The 19820-nt window shown below is 46.6% G+C and overlaps 1 protein-coding gene across 3 annotated transcripts; it reads left to right on the top strand.

The window, feature by feature from the left end:
* On the top strand, positions 1–9056 carry ncoa4 (nuclear receptor coactivator 4). 3 transcript variants are annotated; one of them, XM_085427338.1, is made up of 11 exons: positions 1–160; positions 3552–3675; positions 5623–5763; positions 5844–5932; positions 6235–6343; positions 6612–6692; positions 6767–6892; positions 6978–7664; positions 7744–8025; positions 8110–8208; positions 8287–9056. In XM_085427338.1, the coding sequence occupies exons 1-11, from the start codon at positions 123–125 to the stop codon at positions 8290–8292; spliced, it is 1782 nt and encodes a 593-aa protein (XP_085283464.1). In that variant the 5' UTR covers positions 1–122; the 3' UTR covers positions 8293–9056. The 3 variants fall into 3 exon arrangements, with proteins under 3 accessions (XP_085283464.1, XP_085283463.1, XP_085283465.1); XM_085427337.1 differs by having other exon boundaries at positions 6764–6892; XM_085427339.1 differs by lacking the exon at positions 1–160 and adding an exon at positions 975–1130 and having other exon boundaries at positions 6764–6892.
* Positions 9057–19820: the final 10764 nt, after the last annotated feature.

The following is a 19820-nucleotide window of genomic DNA, read 5'->3' as shown; positions in this document are numbered from 1 at the left end:
GCCATTTCTCGCGACACTTCTCCGCCCTCTGTGGTTCTTGTTCCTTGACGCGGTGGTGACGTTGGCTTCATTTTCCGGACCGTTGTTCTGGCTGTCGTGTTGCCGAACCGAGCGGATCATTAATGATATCGAAAGGGAGAGTCCACGGTAAAGGTTCCAGGTGAGTGCAGCGACACGCGGAGCGGCTCCCCGAGGAGCTGTTAGCCGTTAGCTCCTCGGTGATCCTTTAAAACACGCAGTTAGAGTCTCAGCCCGAGAGAAGCTGGTTGATTGTGTGACTCTGATTAAACTGTGTTGTTGCCGCGGTTCGGTATAATTTCTGTCGAAGGTTAAAGGCGCCACAGACGCTAGCCGCGTTAGCCGGAACACTGTAACCTCGTTCCGAAATGTTAAAAATAAACTGAGGGGTCAGAGGTCATCCTTTTTAATTTAATGTGTTAAAATGCTGCTCCGTTCGCTTGTTTTACTTTGTATGAAATTCGTTTTTACATAATATGTATTTCTGGGATCCACTCTGTAATTCGGCTTAACCCAAACACGCTGATGCTTACCAGTTGTTACAAAACGTCGTCCTAAAGTCACCCTGGAAGTACTTAATTTAACCAAAGAAGGTGCAACAGAGGGAAGAGTGTGTGCGGCTGTTGTGTCAGCTGTGCAGATTATTGCGCGGCACACAATATTCTGCGGACTTTGGCTGCGCTGTGTCACGCTGCCGGTGGTTAATATGTTACGGATATCAGCTGCACTCAGCGACCCCATCGTCGCTTTATCTCGGCCTTTGGAATGTGTTCAGCGGATCCGCCTCGGTGCCCCCGGCCGGCCCCTCCCTGCTCTGGACCCGGAGCGGGGGCCCCTCGCCAGCCCCTCGGCTAGTGGTTACCCAGTGGTAAGACTGGGTTCTCTCTAAACCACGCCCCTCGTAGAACTGTTCCTCCATTGGCTTAGCCTCCAAGCCCCCGCTCTGTAGCTTAATGCGTACGTGCCGGCCGGCAGGCAGTAATGGAGGGCTGTGGCTCCTCCTCCCGTGAGCTGTGGAGGAAAACACCAGAAACGCCGGCTCTGAGCGAGACTGCCTGCGGCTGAAACGGAGCTTTACCCCTGCAGTTTTACCGACACTGAGTCAGCATCAGGTAAAACCCCGCGGTTTACCGACTGTATTCCACTCTGTATGAGGCGGTGGTTATAAAACAGGAACCGAAAGAGACGGACTTGTGCTGCATTCGTAATTGACGGAGAAATTGTGTATTTTCTTATGAGTTGGTTCCTCGAGGCGCCCTTTAACTGCGTGTCAGTTTCATTTATGTGACAGGTGACGAAGAAAAGCTTCCCATGTTGACATTTTAGTTGTTTTTCTTATTCCTAAAGGAGCTGCTGAAAGCAGCAGGAGGCCCTGTTGGTGCTGGTAGAGTGCACGGAGAGCTGGTGTTGTATTTACAGCCTGCAGGAGCGCTGACACCACAAAATCAATCCCTATAATGCAGTCATTTTCATTTCACTGGTGACAGACTGTCAGTGTTCTGACTGCATTAACTGATCAATCAAGTCAGTACCTGCAGGTTCAGGCATGCGGTTGATTTACAGTAGAAGAAATGAGAGCGTGTGTGTGTGTGAGAGAGAGAGAGAGAGAGAAACTTCCTCAGGGGATTTATTTTTTCTGCAGACAAAGAAATAAATTCCAGCACTGCTCTAAAAATAGAGCTCGCTTCCTCAACCATCAGTCGTTATTGATGGTAAATATCAGGAACTAGTCGGTCTCGTTCATAGTTCTTTAGTTCACCTGCCAGGTCATAAATAAAGTCTGGATGTAACAGGTTCTATATCATAATGTCAGTCAGCTAAGCCCACAGGTGTTACACATTATTACACACACAGGTTTTGATCCGGCGTGTTTCCTTCAGCTTTTAATAAGTTGTGTCAGTAAGTTTCCATATGAAGTTCAGACGTGTTGTGAAGGAAAAGTTAACGCTGATGAGAAATGATCAGTACCAGCTGTTAGCCTGTGTTCTGCTGATCAGCTGATTATCACACAGGAAGTGGGTGAGCGTTGAGCTGGGGTCAAAGGTCACACAGTGAGGGTTATCAGCTGCAGACAAGCGTCTGTTTACAGCTGATACTAAGACACTGCTGCACCCTGAGACCCCACCCCCTCTAACAGCTGATTAACAGTTCACTGTGGAGGGTTTCTGCACATGCTCAGGAATGCATGTACTTTGTACTAATAATGCCAAACAGAGTATTCCTGTAAAGTACTTCATAGGGCTATTTAAAGTACTTTAGTACCTTTTTTGCGCCATGGACCGATTTATATCTGACAATATTTTCACGGACTAGCCTTTAAGGTGTCGTGGATACATACAACAAAATAAAGCCAGTACCGCTACCAAAAAAAGATCATAACACACGGGAAAAGACCCAGGGACACCGAGTTAACGATAAAAACCAAACGACTCACGGACCAGCCCGGGGGTTGGAGACCACTGCTTTAGTGTCTTTCATTACTTCCGTGTGTGTGTGTGTGTGTGTGTGTGTGTGCGCGCGCGCTAGTGATGGGTTAATCTAATTGGTTTGTGGCGAGCCGCGACCCTCTGACCAATCACGGAACACAATGCTGCAGCGTCCACAAACAGCTGATTGAACAGGAGGAGCTTCTATGGAAAGCTTTACTGTTGTTGTGTGAGTGACTCAGAGGAGCCGCAGAGCTCGCTGTGTGACCGCGGCGGCTATTATTACCCCCTGAGGTCACAGGCGAGGAAGATGATGGTGTAGAAATAAAGCGAGGTCCTAAAGCGTGTAATCCTGAGAAGGGCTGGGCCATATCATACCATTCACGGTAATACCGGTGTAATGTTGGGCAACGACAAGAAAATGAAATTTGGGTAAAACGCACATGGCGGAAAAAGCACGGTGGCGACAGAGAATGAGAAGAGCGAGAGCGGATCGTTGAATGAAACCATGAACCTGAACTGGTTTGTAAAATGCTGCAGCTTCACTGGTGTGGAACTGGTTTGGCTTTCCTCCGTCAGATACACAACAAAGCACTATTTTTGGTAGCGCATGCTAGCGGGCCGTCGTTATTACCGTGTTGTTTGGAAAATACGGCGCACTTAAAATCAATCCTTTGATTTTTCTGACAGTCGACAGAGCCCCTTATAATCCCGTGCGCCTTATGTATGAACTCTGGTTGTGTTTACTGACCTCGAGACGATTTTATGTGCACGGCGCTCAAAAATCTGTCAGATGTTTCAGTACGACTTTGCTGAGCTACGAACTGTTAAATGTTTATATAACTTTAATGCACATAAAAAACAGCTGCTTGTTTCAGTGGAAATACATTGATGTTTGTTTTGCACTAATAAAGTTGAGGAGTTGTGAAGTATTTTGTCTCGTGTCGATTATATCCTCAGTTATATCGTTATCACAAATTTTCAAATGTATGTCGTGATAAATATTTTTGGTCATATCGCCCTGCTCTAATCCTGAGCACACTTTAAAGTCAGTCGTCAATTTCAGTGAAATCACCGTGCTGTCTCCACTTCCTGTTTTCTGTCCAGGATGTCGCTGGAGGTGCTGGCGGCGAGTGGCCTGAAGCAGTGCCAACAGGCCCAGGATCAGCTGGAGGATGCCATCGGTGCCGTGATGAAGGCGGAGCAGCAGCTGAGGGAGAATGCCAGAGAGGTGAGTGCCTCCTCTCTCTGAACAGGAAGTGCTTTAAGGCGTGATAACCCCAGTGTCACATGACCAGCGCAGTCAAGCCAAGGTATTTATTTTAAAGCAAGAACAGGAAGAGGCCCTTTCAGCAGATCAGATGGTAACGGCACAAATGTGTTCGACATGCCACGACACAGGAAATGCGTTGGCAGACTGAACCAAACGATTCCTGTTCAGTCGATCAATAAAGTTTGTGCCCAGCAAGTCTGTGTTGGATTAGAACAATTGATCAGTGATCAATAACTGAACTGCTGATAAGCTCACGTGAGTTTGTAAAATGTTTTCCTGCTGCGCTGCAGATGGGAGGAAGTGCAGGTCAGCTGATTCACAGGAAGCTCCTTGCTGAAACCTGGATCAGCTCACACGTTTTCTACCTGCTGTCCTGATCAGTGCGTTAGTTACCTGCCACCAAACGGAGCTGCTTGAAACTTTATTGACACCCAGATCATTTTACGGTGAAACACTTGTCCTGCTAAACTGCTGCGACCACTCAGCTGGCTCTGTGCCACGCCCCCTGTTTTTCATATCAAACCGTGAATCACTTGAGCTTTAAACACCTGAGGATTTACCTGTTGAGACCAACCAATCGCAGTTAGCCATCATCATCTTCATCACTGCTGACTCGGCAAGGCTGAAACCACCTGAAATCCTGCCTTTGTCTGCAGCTGAGCCACAGGTGAGGGAGAGGAAGAGGAGGGTCAGGGCGAGGCGGGTTATAAAGCCTGCAGAGGAGGTGAGAGGAGCTCAGAGGAGGTGAGAGCAGTGAAGTGCGACGTGCTGGACTTCATACTTTATCTCCAGGTAAAACTTCAGGCTCCGGCTCAGGTGTGCGTCCATGCTCGTTGGTTAGGGACTCACAGCTTCATTATCGGGGTTGGATTGATCTCAGCTCCGTGATGTTTTGTTTTTTTCTGTGAGATAAACTTTATTTAAACTGAGCAGAAACAACAGGACAGGCTGTTTTACTTTAACCTGTCAGCTGATCCACCTCCACAGGAAGGGGGAGCTCGCGTGTCCGTGTGAAAAAACTTTACTAACAAAAAGCTTTGTTTACGCTCTGTGATCACATGACTGTCCGCAGCGCTGCGAGGCTTCACGTTAGGACTGGGCAATATATCGAGTTTTTAAATGTATCGATATATTTTTATACGAGATATCACAATATCGTTTATATCGATATAGTCTATGTTACGATATGACTATACTTGTGGAGCCGCAAGTTTGCCTCTTTCGTCCACTTTTGTCTCTACTCGGCCTCGCGTCTCCTTCACTGAACACAACTCCCCCATCGCTTCACCTGCAGGCAACGGCAGGACGGACACGGCAGCTGCTCGGTAAAAAGAAAACATTTGGAGATTATTTTAGTGCTGTCAGCGTGACGTTAACGCCATAACTGCATTAACGGAGCAAATCTGTTACCGCGGATCGCCCTGTGCGTGGAGGCTGGACGGCGTTAACGAGCTAACCGGGCTAATGCGTTGACGCCTAAAATCCTTTAATTTTCTCAAAAATCGACAGTGTGCCTTATGTATGAATTCTGGTTGTGCTTACTGACCGCAAACCGATTTTCTGTGCTGCACGGCGCTCAGCAATCTGTCAAAAATGTTTGAGTACGACTTTGCTAAGCTACGGAGCCGCACTGCCTGATGGATTGTTGGAGCATTACGGCTGCGAGGAGCCTCGCGGAGTGATACGTACTCTGCTTGAGCGTAATGTTACCGTACTATGTGTGTATAAGGACCAAAGACGGCACCTGTTAAGAGACGTGGTTACGAAGCGGATTTCAAACTCCAGCCTGTCAGTCACGCAGTAGCTGTGAAATTTCTTTTGTTTTTCTCTGGAAGAATCTGTTTGGTTACTGAACATTTCACGTTTAGGTGTTGCTTAACACGTCTCACCTGTGCGTCCCCTCAGGTGCGCTCGGAGTTGCAGAGCTGCGTGAGCCGCCAGCAGGAGGCGCTGCGCTGCAGGGAGGTGTGGCTGCTGGGTCAGATTGAGCTGCTCGAACAAGTGAAGACGGAAACTCTGCAACAGCAGCTGCACCAGCTGCACCGGGTAACTGGGGGCGGGGCCTGTTTACCTGTGTTGACTGTTTGTTTACCTGTCTGCTTACCTGTGCTGTGTCTGTGCTGCAGCTCCGAGGTCAGTTTGACGTGATCGCCTACCAGCTGCAGAGCTCCAGCAGCAACGACCTGAACAACCAGCTGACCAGCTGCATGGAGAAGTACGTGCGCACACGCACAAACACATGCACACACACAGATTTGTGGGCGCGTTCACACCTGAGCGGTCTGTTCTCCTTGCTGGTGCTCTCACCTGTTGGCGTAGCTGTCCCAGTCTGCACACCCTCAGTTAAGGCATGCAGTCAGGATTTCACTGTCTAATGTGATTACATCTGTGCTAAAAGCTGATGTAATCAGATTACTGACATACTGAGCTGGTTTTACCTGTAGACTCTCACCTGTAGGCATGTGTGTCAGGTGCGGTGCAGTCATGTGATCTTGTTGTCTTCTCCTGTGTGTGCAGGTTGTCCTCTCTGAGTCTCACTCCAGAGGAAACACCTGAGTTGAGTTTCCATGCCGACTCTCGCTCTCTGAAGCAGGCCATCACCTCATTTGGCAGCATCAACGCCCAGGTAACACACACACACACACACACACACAGGTAACACACACACACACACACAGGTAACACACACACACACACACAGGTAACACACACACACACACACAGGTAACACACACACACACACACAGGTAACACACACACACACACACACACAGGTAACACACACACACACAGGTAACACACACACAGGTAACACACACACACACACACACACAGGTAACACACACTGTGTTAGTGGATCTTTCAGGTGTGTTCTCTCTCCTTCCTGTTTACAGCTTGTGGAGGGTATATCCTCTCAGAGCTCCACCCACCTGAGACCTCAGGTGCAGAGTTGTCCAATCACAGCGAAGAAGCAGGTAAGTTGCGTCCTGGTGGTGATGGCGATAGTGATGAAAGCAAGGTGATGCTGATTGCGTCTCCCTCTCAGCAGATGGCTGAGCCCTCCTCTCTGAGCGATTGGCTGCTAGAATCTCAACCCGCCAACAGCTTCGCTCCCATTGGCTATCAGTCTAGCACAGACCCGCAGGATTGGCTGCTGTCACAGAAGGAGAGTAAGGTGAGTGCTAAGGTGTGTTACCTGAGAACAGGCTCTGACCTCAGGCCGTGCCTCTCACCTGCTTTACTTCCTGTTTCTGTAACAGACTTCCTGTCCCGTGATGGCTTCCATGAACTTCATGAAAGCCTGGGGTCAGCTCAGGGACTTGGAGGCGTGGCTTATTCAAGACCCCTCCCCCAACCGGGAGAGAAGCGTCAGCAGCTGTAGCTCCTCCTTCTCCATCGAGAAGATCGACGAAATGGAGCTGTCCGCCGCAGCTGAGGAGGAGCTGAACGACTGGCTTGTTACCCCGCCTACTGCTGCCATGGAGACCATGTCGGACGCCGAACGTTGGCAGCGTGTCTTTAAGCCGTTTGAGGAAAGCTGGTCAACCGATGATTGGCTGTCGCCAGTGAGCCGTTCAATCGGCGACTGCTCGTCGTGCTGTCAGACCATCAGCGCAGTGGAGATTGAAAACCTCGGCAAGCTCAAGTGCCTGAAGACCACGCCTACCTCAGGCACCACCTCGCCCACTTCTCCCGTCCCCGTGTCGATGCCAGCGTCTCTGGAGGTGTGGTTGCAGAAGACGCCGCCGACGCTGCAGACCTGCCGCGCCAACGAGCTCTGCTCCGCCTACTCGGCCTGCGTCTGCGAGGAGAACTGCGGCAAGGATGCGCTGAGCCGCTGGCTGCTGCAGCAGGAGGACCGCGACAAGAATGGCGTCCCCAAGAACACCCCGCCCACTGCCAAGAGCGCCACGGCCACACCCTTCCACCGAGAGCAGGAACAGAAGGTAAGAGCCGATCAGTCAGCTCTGCTGTGACACTTCAGTAAGAATTAGGTGATTGATTAATTGATCAACTGATTGACAGGTTCAGGTCATCCTGGAGGCGTGGCTCCACCCCAGCACCGGCTCCACTCCCTCCAGCTCTCCTCTGCAGGCTTTCACCTCCTCGCTCTCCGGCTGGGTGGCAGCTGAGGAGGAGAAGGCGAGCCGGGAGGAGAACGGTTCCTCCTCGTCTCTCTTCCAGAGCCCCCTGGAGACGGACCTGTGGCTATTTCCACGGAAGAGCCCAGCGCCCGATTCCGCAGTGCCGCCCCAGGAGGAGGAGGAAGAGGACAAGTGGCTGCTGAGGAAGAGGAGTCAAGCTCAGGTGAGCACAGCTGGAGCTGAACACACACGTGGTTTGGTTGCTGCTCGCTTCCGGCTTCCTGACTGCTTCTTGTTTCCTCTTTAGGAACGCCTCGCTGTGGCGCTGCCCACCATGTGTGACCTGTTCTCTTGCATGAAGGTGGGCGGAGACAAAGAGAAGTGGCTGCACAGATCTCCCGTACAGGTGAGTCACCTGCACCGTGTGACGTGGTGTGTATGTGGGTCTGTCTGGGTCTGCCTGTCTCACCTGTGTCTCCTGCAGATGTGATGATGATGACGACGATGATGCTTCTTCTTCTCTGAAGTCACTTTATCGCTGATCAGCGCACACGATCTCATCTGTCTAACCGTCGTCGCTGACGCCTTTTTCTCCTTTCTGTGACATCATCATGTAGTGCCGCTACCCACCATTGATCGCCAGTCAGCAACAGCCTAAAGCCCCTTTCAGATGTAGCTGGCCCCGCCCTTTGATTAACGTGGCAGGAAGCAGGATGTAGGACTCTGAAAGGGGCCTCAGCAGTTTCATCAGGTGAAAGTTCATATGGCTACAGAGGGTGTGGTGAGACGTTTCAGCTTCTAATCAATAACCGATCAGTCACAAATCAATAATCAGCATTTAGAGCTGCGAGTGTTTCGTTTATTGTGGAAGAGATGAGGGGGCGGGACTATATGGAAGAGTGCGTGGGGTGTATTTTAAACATAAATTAGACTTTATTTTATAATACGACTGATGTCACTTCCTTTAACCACATTTTTGTTTTTCTAAAACCTGCTGACATCACAGAGACTCACTTCCTGTCTGGCCTGCAGGCTTCCATCCTGTAACGTGGTTTGTTGGCATAACAGGGACTCGGTTTCCCAGAGTGCTTTGTTGGAAGAAGCTGTGCAGGCTGGTCACGTGACTCTGGTCAGCGATTGGTGCTTTCCATTGCAGCTCTCGTGTGAGGGGGCGGGCGTTATCACATATAGCTGTGGTGTCATCACTTTTTTTCCTGCTGTGATTCTCTACAGTAATAAAGTTTTCTGACATCATCACTGTGTCTGTGACATCACTGTAAGGTACCCGTAGTTTCCAGGTGTATCTGTGTTCAAACTGGCTGTGACACTGAGCCCAGCGCAGCGGTTTGACTTTGTGTTCGATGTTTCTTTAAACAGGACGGAGTAGGGCTGTGCCATATGACCAAAATCTCATATCCGATGTAAGACATCTGTCGTCCTGACAACGATATAAATCACAAAAATGTAACATTTTCTGTGAATCTCGGGCAGCTCGACTTGCGTGAAGTGTTTCCAGCTTCGCGTCATGTAGCTGAGTCGAGTGTTTTAACCGATGCATGAAACGATACATTTTTAGACATAAGTTGTAACGGCCGCCATTTTCTTTGTGAGTATTTATTACACGGCGTGTTGCGGGGAAAAGCCTGTGCTAACGTTTGAGTCTAAGCTTTATTTTTTAGCACCTGGCGTCTCTTTTTTTTTTTTTTAATTCTCATCTGTAAATAATCTGCTCTTTCACGTGATTCAGTTTATTTTGAAAAGTCTCAACAGGATCTTGAGCTTTATTGTGAAAGGTTTATGTGGAACAGAAACAAGCGGACACGCGATGCTGTTACCGTCGTTGTTGCTAACGACAACGCATGAAAACAGGCGCTTGTCTGTCCTAGTGTGGTTATATTACATATAAGAAAAAGAGAGAACTTTAAGAATTTAATAATAACTACAGTGACATCAGAACATGAAAAAATATTGCTGTAAACAGTTTATGTTGCGACACCACGAAACAAACGACAGCGTAAAATGAAACGATGGATGTTTTTATATCGTCATCTGATATATATCGTTATATCGAACAGCCCTAGGACGGAGGCAGCGAGACACTCAGGTACACCTGAGAGAGGAACATGCACCTGTGTCAGCTGATCAGCTGGAACTGAAACCAGTTTGACTCCCCAAATGTCAGCTGACCTGTTCGACCTGAAACTTTTTTATACTCAGACGTGAACAGCTCGAGGCTCGGCAGGCTGCCGGGGGTTAATCGATCCAAATGCAGATCGATACTATCTCATCACAGTCAGCCAGGCTTTTAAATGAGTGAACTTTATTGACAGTAACAGCAGCTTTCACACAGGTGGGTCACATGATTTAACAGGAAGCTAAACAGCAAACGTACAGAAAGGCAGTAATCAGAAAGGAAGGGTTGGAAATGAGGCTGGTTGCTGATGATAAACTTCCTGTTTACTGCTGCTGGTGAGGTCACACCCTTCATCAGGAGAACGCTGATAGGGACTGATGACATCACTTGAAGCTGGGGGCTACAAGGGACAGAGAAGCAGGGACTCGAATTAATAAAGTTTTTGAGTCCGAGGATTTGTGACCCCTGCGGCGCGTGACTTATTGACCTCTAACATCGCTATCAGCGGGCTGTGGGCGGTGCAGCGCAGACCTTCAACACTGAAGTGATTAAGAGGAGTTTCCCACCTTTATCGATGTTTGCAACAAGCACGTTTGTTTCAATAAAGTTTGCTCTGGTACAAACAGCTGTTAAATGTTCTGCTCGAGTTCAGAAACACGTTGCTGTCCAGAGCGCAGGTGTGCAACAGAACAAACAAACACCTCAGGGGGAGGGGAGACTGACTGGATAATAAATTTGAGCTGTTTTTCGCAGTGACCTTTGACCTTCAGCTGAGTCCATACAGCTGTGTTTGTGTGTCCTTCAGGCTTATCGGGAAAACCCATCACTGAGGTTGGAATGAGCAGGAGTGGGTTATACAATCAGCAGCCATTGTCGACCACCCGAGGGGGCGTGGCCCATCTTGACCTCAGCAGCTGGTGGCCTTGTTCCTGTGCTGCCAGGATTAGTGCCTCGGTCTTTCAGACCAGACACTGGCTGTGTTTTTCTGAGCTCACGTCTTTTTTTTCTTTTTCTTTTTTTTACTTTTTGGGGTTTTTTTCAGCTTCACTTCTCTATTTTCTCTATTTTCTGTCTCTTTCCTGTTTCAGTTTCAGGGTTTTTTTATAGGTTTGACCAGCTGTTTGTGTGACGTTTCTCTCAAAACAACAAACCTTTATTAATGCTACACAAGTTAAAATGATGAAAGTTTCAGAGAAATTCACGAGCTGATCCATAAAAATGATGAAAGCTTGAAGCAGTAAAACTGCATGACGGTTGTTACGTGTGACAACATGAATTCAGATTGTTTTTGAGTGTTTGCAGCTTCAGACTTTTAAAGTAAACCTGAGCTTTAATCACAGATCAATAACATAAAACCGCATCAGCCGGGGCCAAAGAGGACAGGAAGTTCACACTGACAGGAAATGACGCTGCTGGTTTTGATGAGGGGGAACATATAGAGATGCATCTGGTCGATCGGTATGGATCAATAACAGCACTGATTCTTTAAGAGCAAACGGAGACAGAACCATCAGTCTAAGCAGACTCCCTCCTGCTCCTGCTGAAGCTCCAGGGTTTGTGTCCCAGTGTGTCCCAGGAACTGGTCCCACCTCCTCCCATGGTCCGCTTCATGTCTTCATCACAGCTCTTGCTTTGGATCAGCTAACAGCAGGTCATTTTTCTCCTTCTGTTGAACTCTGAGCAGACACCGCCCCCTGGTGTTCCGATATCTAGCTTCATCAGGTCAAAGTGCCTCTAGCTTTTGTTTTTTTATTTAAATTTTTATTCTGCTCACGTCTGTGAGGAGGAGAGGAAGTGACGCAGAAGTATCTGAGAAACGGGGAGGGACTTTAGATGAAGCTGCTTAAAAAAAAAAACAACTTTATTGAACAAAAGAAGAAAGCACAAAAAGCAGTAGCTACGTCAGCAGCACAGAGATGACGTCAAATACAGAAGCTGAACACACACGGAGGAATAAAGTGAAGACAGCAGGACAGCAAACATAGAAACTACAGAGGAAGAACAATAAGGTTCTAACTCTTTATGAGTGTTGGTCTGGATCTCATCATCACAGTCAAATGTCTGTGAATATGAAACTGGGCCAAAAAAAGGTTTCTATAGTTGTCCTGTGGTTAGTACGGCATTAGTAATGAAGCCTCTCACTGACAGATCCTTGATGACTGAAACAGAAGTTTAATGAGTGTCCGAAAGTCTCCTTATGTTTCAATCGCATCGCTATAATTGTTATTCAGAACCACACGTCTGTCCACCCCTCCCACATTCGTTAAGTATGCCTACTGCTGTACTGTTGAGCTGCTGTTAACTTCCATTAAAGTATATCCGGACATCACTCTCTGTGCCCCACTCTCTGACCGGAGTTTAAGTCCTGAGGGAGCTATCATCCCAGCATCCCAGAGATAACTCTCTAACAATGAGCCTCGTCTTTGGTTCGTCTTCAGTTAGAACGATACCTCATAAAATCATAAAATCAATGTGAAATTTCACAGGAAGCCAGTGTAAGTTAGCTAAAACTGGAGTAATATGATCATGCATTCTGGCACCCGATAAAAGGCATGCAGCAGCGTTCTGTACTAATTGCAACCGGTAGAGAGAGGAGTGAGGGAGGCCTAAATAAAGGGAGTTACAATAGTCCAATCTAGAGATAATGAATGCATGAATAAGCTTTTCAAGGTCCTTGGGGGAAAGAAAAGGCTTAGCTTTAGAAATTTGTCGTATCTGATTGAAGCTGGATTTAACCACAGAAGATACTTGTTTCTCTAATTTGAAGGAGCTATCCAAGAGTACCCCAAGGTCTCTTACAATGTGGGAGAGGTAACTAGCAAGTGGGCCAAGGGTAACAGTTAGTTGGTTCAAAGGGATATGGCTGTCAAAGACAATAACTTCAGTTTTACTGTCATTCAAGGTAAGAGAGTTTTGAGATGGCCAGTGTGGTGGGGCGTGGTCTGCAGGTGCCATGCAGGGAGGGCGGACGCACCTGCACGGCATCCTTAATCTCTCCCGCTGAGTTAAAAACACGGGGACTCAGGGGTTGGTGTGTGTTGTGGTGTGATGTGATTTGAATAAAATCGCTCTAAATGATGATCTGTGGTCCCGCCATGCCTTATTCCCACCACAGCCAGATTCTCACATCATGAAGACAGTTAAAGAATGTATGCGATGGATCTGTGACATGCAAACTCAAAGGAAAATAAATTTGAATGTCATCAGCATAACAATGGAAAGAAATATTATATCTTTGGAAAATAGATCCCAAGGGCAACATGTACAGAGAGAATAACATAGGGGCCAAAACAGACCCCTGGGGCACACCACAGAGAAAGGGAGCAGAGGAGGCGGAGTATTGCCCCATAGTGATAGAGAATGACCTCTCTGAAGGATAAGATTTAAACCATGATAAGGCTGTGCCCTTAAGACCAACTACTTGATGCCTTGATAATAGCATGTTATGATCTACTGTGTCAAACGCAGAGGTCAGATCCAGTAAGACTAAAACCACAGAGCAACCTGAATCAGTGGATAAAAGGAGATCATTAAAAACTCTTAACAAAGCTGTCTCAGTACTACGTTAATACCATTGGTAGCGTAACATTAAACATAACCACAGAATGATCAGAAATCCCAGAGTCCCTGATATCCGTTATACGAATATCCAGATCATAAGAGAAAACTAGATCAAGCGAATGACCTTTTAAATGTGTTGGTTCACTTACCCACTGCGCAAGATTAAAAATGTCAATAAGGGCAAGGAAATCCTTTGTTAGTGTGCTTAAAATCACCAACAATTAAAACACGGTCGTAGCGTAAAACCAGGCTCCCTAGAAGATCACCAAATTGAAAAATAGAATCCTTAACAGATTTCGGGGGTTGATACACCACAGCACAAAGAATTGGGGGGGGGGGCACAGTTCAGTTCCAGTAGCTGCACCTCGAAGCTGGTGTCAAAGACGGGTGGTAGTTCCCGGCATCGAAATTTGTGTTTAAAAATCGAAGACAATCCTCCACCTGTCAGAGATCTTAGAGGAGCTAGCATAGGCACAACCTGGGGGAAGAAGTTCTGAAAAAGCAGAAGATTCCTCAGGACGAAGCCAGGTTTCAAATAAAGAAAATCCAGCCCCGATGAGAGGAAAAAGTCGTTTAAAATAAAAGTCTTGTTTGCCAGCGATCTAACATTTAGCAAAGCCATCCAGAGTATAGTCAGATTGTTGAAAGCTGGAACAGATCTCAGCAGGCGAAGATTGTTGTAGTTCACACCACCTCTGGAGAGCCGCACCCAGCTCCGAACAGGTGGGCACTCGGCCGGGGAGTCTAGGTGAGCACAGTGTCCAACAGGACTTATCCAGCAATGACAGGGCAGTCTATAGCAGAAGCGGCCCCAGAGAACATGAAAAGAAGATAGGGTATTTATAAATACGTGATAGCTGCTTGCATCAAGTGAGTGTAAGTAAGCCTTGAGGCGAACACGAATACCGCCCCGTTTACCCCGTCTCCTTTGGTGTTTCCTAGGTGGAAGGGTAGCTGGAAAGTGGCGTAAATGATCAGAGATATCCGTCTGAGTCGAGACAAAGTTTCCTGGTTGCCACTTGAAACCAGACGTTTGATGAGTCAATGGCTGGAGATTCAAAAGAGTTAGACAATCATAGGTAAGAAGTGCAAAGGCGTCAGGATAACACTGAGAAAATAGGATAGCAAACAGTAGACAAAGCTCGAGGAGACGGCTCGCCGAAAACACTGGCGCCATCTTGGCTGATAAGATGGGGCCTGATTATTTAAGACCTTGTATGTGAGGAGCAGGACTTTGAATTCTGGATTTAACAGGAAGCCAAAACAGGAGAAATCTGCTCTCTCTTTCTAGTCCCTGTCAGGACTCTTGCTGCAGCATTTTGGATCAGCTGAAGGCTTTTCAGGGAGTTTTTAGGACATCCTGATAATAATGAATTATCAGCCTGGAAGTAATAAATGCATGAACTAGTTATTCAGCATTACCTCTGTTCTTTAACATTTTGAGAGAAGCCAATTGAGTCTAATAACAGATTAAATGCCATGTTGAGGCTGTCATTTTTAGCATCTACATGGATGTTAAAATCACCCACAATAATTATTTTATCTGAGCTCAGAACTAAATTAGATATAAAGTCTGAGAAATCAGACAGAAACTCTGTGTAAGGCCCAGGTGGACGATAGATGATAACAAGTAAGACTGGTTTCTGAGTTTCACAGCTGGGGTGGACGAGGCTAAGCATCAGGCTTTCAAATGAATTAAAAGTCTGTCTGGGTCTTTGGTTGATTAACAGGCTGGTGTGAAAAATTGGTGCCAGATATAAATATAGTGAAATCTACCATTTTTACTTTGTCCCAGGACGGGAGCATTTTTTGAAGACTGCAAACTGGAGTAGAGGAACAAACACATCCCTGGGAAAACTAAAAAATAATAAACACTCAGCACCATACCATCTGTGGCTTTTTGCCACGCTTCTTGGGACCACAGCGTTGCTTTTTTAGCCCTTTCTGTTGCTGCTGGGTTTCAAAAATGGTGGTTTTGATTTTCGTGAACGAAAGTCCCTCACGACCCATCGAGTGACTCCACCCACCAGCCAAACAGTGGCATGCAGTCTGATGACGTCACACTTTAGTACGCGCTTGGATCACTTAGGTAGGTCCTGAAAAAGTGCATACTACCAGGTACTATGACCTAATGGAAAACTGTGGCGGGCTAACAGCAGGTCCTAGCAGAAAGGTCCACCAGCGGCCATATCTCTCAAGCTCTGTTACATGATTCACACATCAGGCAGTGACATGCTCATTGGATTTAATCCTCTTCTCAACACAATACCTGTGATTTCTACATCCACGCACACCATCATTGTCTCTGTGTCACTCCAGGAAGTTATTAGATTGGCTAGCACTGAGACCGCGTCATCAGAACTGAAGAGCTTGTTAGCTTTAGCACTAATGCTGGTCAGCAGTGGCTTCTTAGAGAGCAGAGGTTTGGAAGGAGCTACTGAGAGACGAGGGAATTCTTCTTCATTGCCCGTTCGAAGAGAGCTTAGTCCTGACCTGTCACAACTATGGTCTTCAAACATGGCTTTTTTCAGCAGTTTTTGACATTGTGGTTTCAGTTTGGGTCCTAAGTGATAAGAATAATAAAAAACAAAATAGATCCACTTAAAAAGTTGAGGTATGAAGAATGGAAGTGCAGCCCAATAACAGAAGAAAGCACGTGAGCTCAGAGAACACAATACAAACATCCTTCTCCCTGCAGGTGTTCACTTCCTGGAGTCTTACGTCACAGCAGACTCTGTACTTAAGCAGAAGTACTGATGTAACCGTTGTGTTCCTGCCTATAACACATATGTGGCACACATGTACTACACATTTACAGCATCTAGCAAAAACATCCACAATGATGACAATATCTGAACTAAAAACAGAAACATCAGTGTGGCTAAATATACATCATATGTGTGTTGTACAGTGTTGGGAAAGAAATGACATCAACCTCTCCGATGGGGGAATTGTAGATAGGCCAAAGGGGTACACTGTATTTATAGGGTTGCACCAAAGAAGAAGAAGAAGGATGAGGAGGGGCTCCAACTGATAATGAACATAACTACAGGCTTGAAGGTCCTAAAAGTCAGATATAAACTGGCAAATAAAATTTGTGTAATTATAACAATATGTAATTTATGACCCAGTTACACCAATACTAATTTTAAAGATACTCTGGTAAAACCTGAAGTACTCATTCAACTTCTTTAGTCAAGTAAAAGTTAAAAAGTACCAGCTCTGAAATGTCCTCAGAGTCAGAGTGAGATCCCTGAAGCATGTTTCTAACAGCTATTTTTGAGCAAAACTAACTAAACCTTGTGCTACTTTACTATAATAAAGTAATATCAATCTATGGCAATACTTTATTTCAGCCTAAATGGCTCAGTGTGAGCAAAGTAAATCACGATAACTTCTAATGTGAGACCCAGCACAGGCTGTGATCAGCTGACCTGCTGCTCTTTGTGGATTTACACAACTTTACACTGTCTTTATACTAGACCGTGTACCGTTGGTATGAAGGTGGAATTCAGTCAGTGAGTCTCTGCTACACTTGATGTAAGCTAGCTGTGACCATGAACCCACAGCCACTGTGCACCATCACGCACTGTTCTTTACTTTAAACCCATCACAGTGCAGCAAACTCACCTGTTTACCCTGCACTAACCTGCAGCCTTTAAATAACACAGTCTGCCTCAGTTTGATTAGCAGCAGCTTTATGAACAAACATAATGTGACGCTACAGATTTAAAACCATGAGGACTTCCACGCAAGCTTTAAATGAGCATCCTTCCTTTAACTCTAAGCTCTCTTTCTCCTCTCCTGTCCTCCTTTCTTATCTGTCTCCATCTCTGAGTGAACGTAGCTCTGTGTCTTTTCTCTCCCTGTCAAATACAGCAGCTGGACCTACAGCTGCAGCACACTGTGAGGCAAACTGCACACACAGTTGGTTTGGTGATGTTTGTTGAGCTGATAGAAACGCTGCATTTCAAATTACCTGACACTTAAAACATCACTCTCTGCTTGTCTTCTGTAGTGCTAGTTAGATCCTGAAGTACCGCAGTCACATGAAGTCCGTGAAAATACTTCAAATTCTGCTTAATTACTGAAATGAAGTATTTGTGCTTTGTTAATTCCTGCCTCTGGTGATGTCACACTGTGTCCCTCGCCCTGATCCTGAGGGTCATGCAGGACTCTGACCTCAGACCTGCAGTTTAACTCATGAGGTAAATTTGCAGAGTAACTCTGGATCCTGCAGCAGAGCCGCTGGATTAGGGTGCTTACTTTTTTATTTTATTTGTGTAAATAATAATGGATTAGCCCTGTGTCAGGCTAGTGAATTGTCCAGGGTGTACCTCACGTTTTGCCTTACGGTAGCTGGCATAGGTTCCAGCCCCACCTCCACCCCCTCCACCCTGATAAAGACAAGTGGAAGAGAATGGATGGATGGACATTTAATTAAAGTTAGGACAAGAGACAACATTGTCATCCCCTATGTAGCCGGTGTATCAGAGAAACTCAGGAGAGTTTTCTCCAAGCATGACATCCCGGTGCATTTCAGACCCAGCAACACGCTCAGACAGAAACTGGGTCACCCGAAAGACAAAACGCCAAAACACAAACTTAACAATGTGGTGTATGCTGTACAGTGCAGCGAGGAATGCTCAGACCTCTACATCGGAGAGACCAAACAGCCACTTCACAAGCGCATGGCACAACACAGAAGAGCCACCTCCACAGGACAAGACTCAGCAGTCCATCTGCATCTAAAGGTCAAAGGTCACTCATTCGAGGATGCCAATGTTCACATTTTGGACAGAGAGGACAGATGGTTTGAAAGAGGAGTGAAAGAAGCATCTATGTCCACTGTGAGCGACCATCTTTGAACAGAGGCGGGGGTTTACGACACCAACTCTCTGCCATCTATAATCCAGTTTTGAGATCCTTCCCAGACGCCTTAACGCCCACTCACATCCTGGACCATCTGACCTCAGGAATTCGCATGATAAGGTGGGGCCAGGTTTCACAATGAACACACCCGAAACTCTGGCTGATTGGGACCCACGCCCAGTTTCACACCTTGGCTCATGTGATTAGAGGATCATCAGGGGTCCTTTTGTCCCTCTGTGGGGGGAAACTCCCACTAGGTTTATATCTGGGACTCTCCACCATTTGACCTTAGAACTGAAGAAGCTTCTCGGATGAGAGGTGAAACGTCTTCAAGCAACTTAAAGAAGTCCAGACGCTTTTCTTTGCAAGCTCCTTTGACTACGATGACCTGGATGACTGAGAACCTTCACAGACATAAAGTTAGGACAGTTAAAATTGAAAACGTGTTAAACATGGACTGCCTCACTAACACTCATTTACAGAATAAAACAAAATAAAAACCTTTTCACTGGTTGTTTTTATCTCAGCTGGAAGAACCTGTGAGCTGGATCTGACACCAAAATTCATTCACAATATGACCGATTTTATTCAACTTCAGTTATAACTGAATTCATTTTTATTTACATACCGCCAAATCATAACAACAGTTGGCTTAAGGCGCTTTATACTGTAGGGTAAAGCCCCTACAATAATACAGAGAAAACAGAGATAACCCCGACAACCAAACAACCCTCCTATTAGCAAGCACTGTGGCGACAGCGGGAAAGAAAAACTCCCTTTTAACAGGGGGAAAACTCTGGGCCTGGTTCTGCTGCGACGGGTTGGGAGTGAGGGGCAAGATACAAGACAAATCTTATGTTTATGTTTATTCTGTTGCCGAGGTGCTCCTGGGCGCTCATCTGAAGCCGAGATTAATCAGGTTTATTGTTTAGAAGAATAGAAGGCCTTTCAGTGTCACTACACACACACACACAATGAGACAGGGTTAGGGGTTACACACAGAACATCTGCTACTCAGTGCAGACATATGGGGAAACCACAGGGGTTCTGCAGCACTATATACATATGAACAATATATGAATTATTAGCTGGTTAAAGTGCCAAATTATAGGGGGGGACTCTAGAGATGGTCCACATGTACAGCTTCGATTTCCAGTCCAGCGGAGCAGATATCCGAGGAAGATTCACTAAAACTGAGGATTTTCTCACGGAGTTCTGCAGGGCCTTTTTTCTGCTGCACTCACACTCATTGATCATTGGAGCTCACCAGAGAGCGACTGAAATGTCAGAATAAATAAATAAATTTTTACGTCACAAACGGGCTTTTCAGTGCTTTACGACATCTCGCGACATTTGTGGACTTTCATTCCGCGGTCCAATCAGAAAGAGGCTGCGCAGGAGCTCCACCAATCAGAGGCCGTAGTGTGTGCTGTGGCTCTGCCGCCTGTGCG

This window comes from Rhamphochromis longiceps, linkage group LG13 (genome assembly GCF_057381845.1).
Source record: "Rhamphochromis longiceps isolate RC_006_pf linkage group LG13, R_longiceps_female_GT1.1, whole genome shotgun sequence".
Taxonomy (NCBI): Eukaryota; Metazoa; Chordata; class Actinopteri; order Cichliformes; family Cichlidae; genus Rhamphochromis; species Rhamphochromis longiceps.
This window is presented reverse-complemented; position numbering and strand designations above follow the sequence as displayed.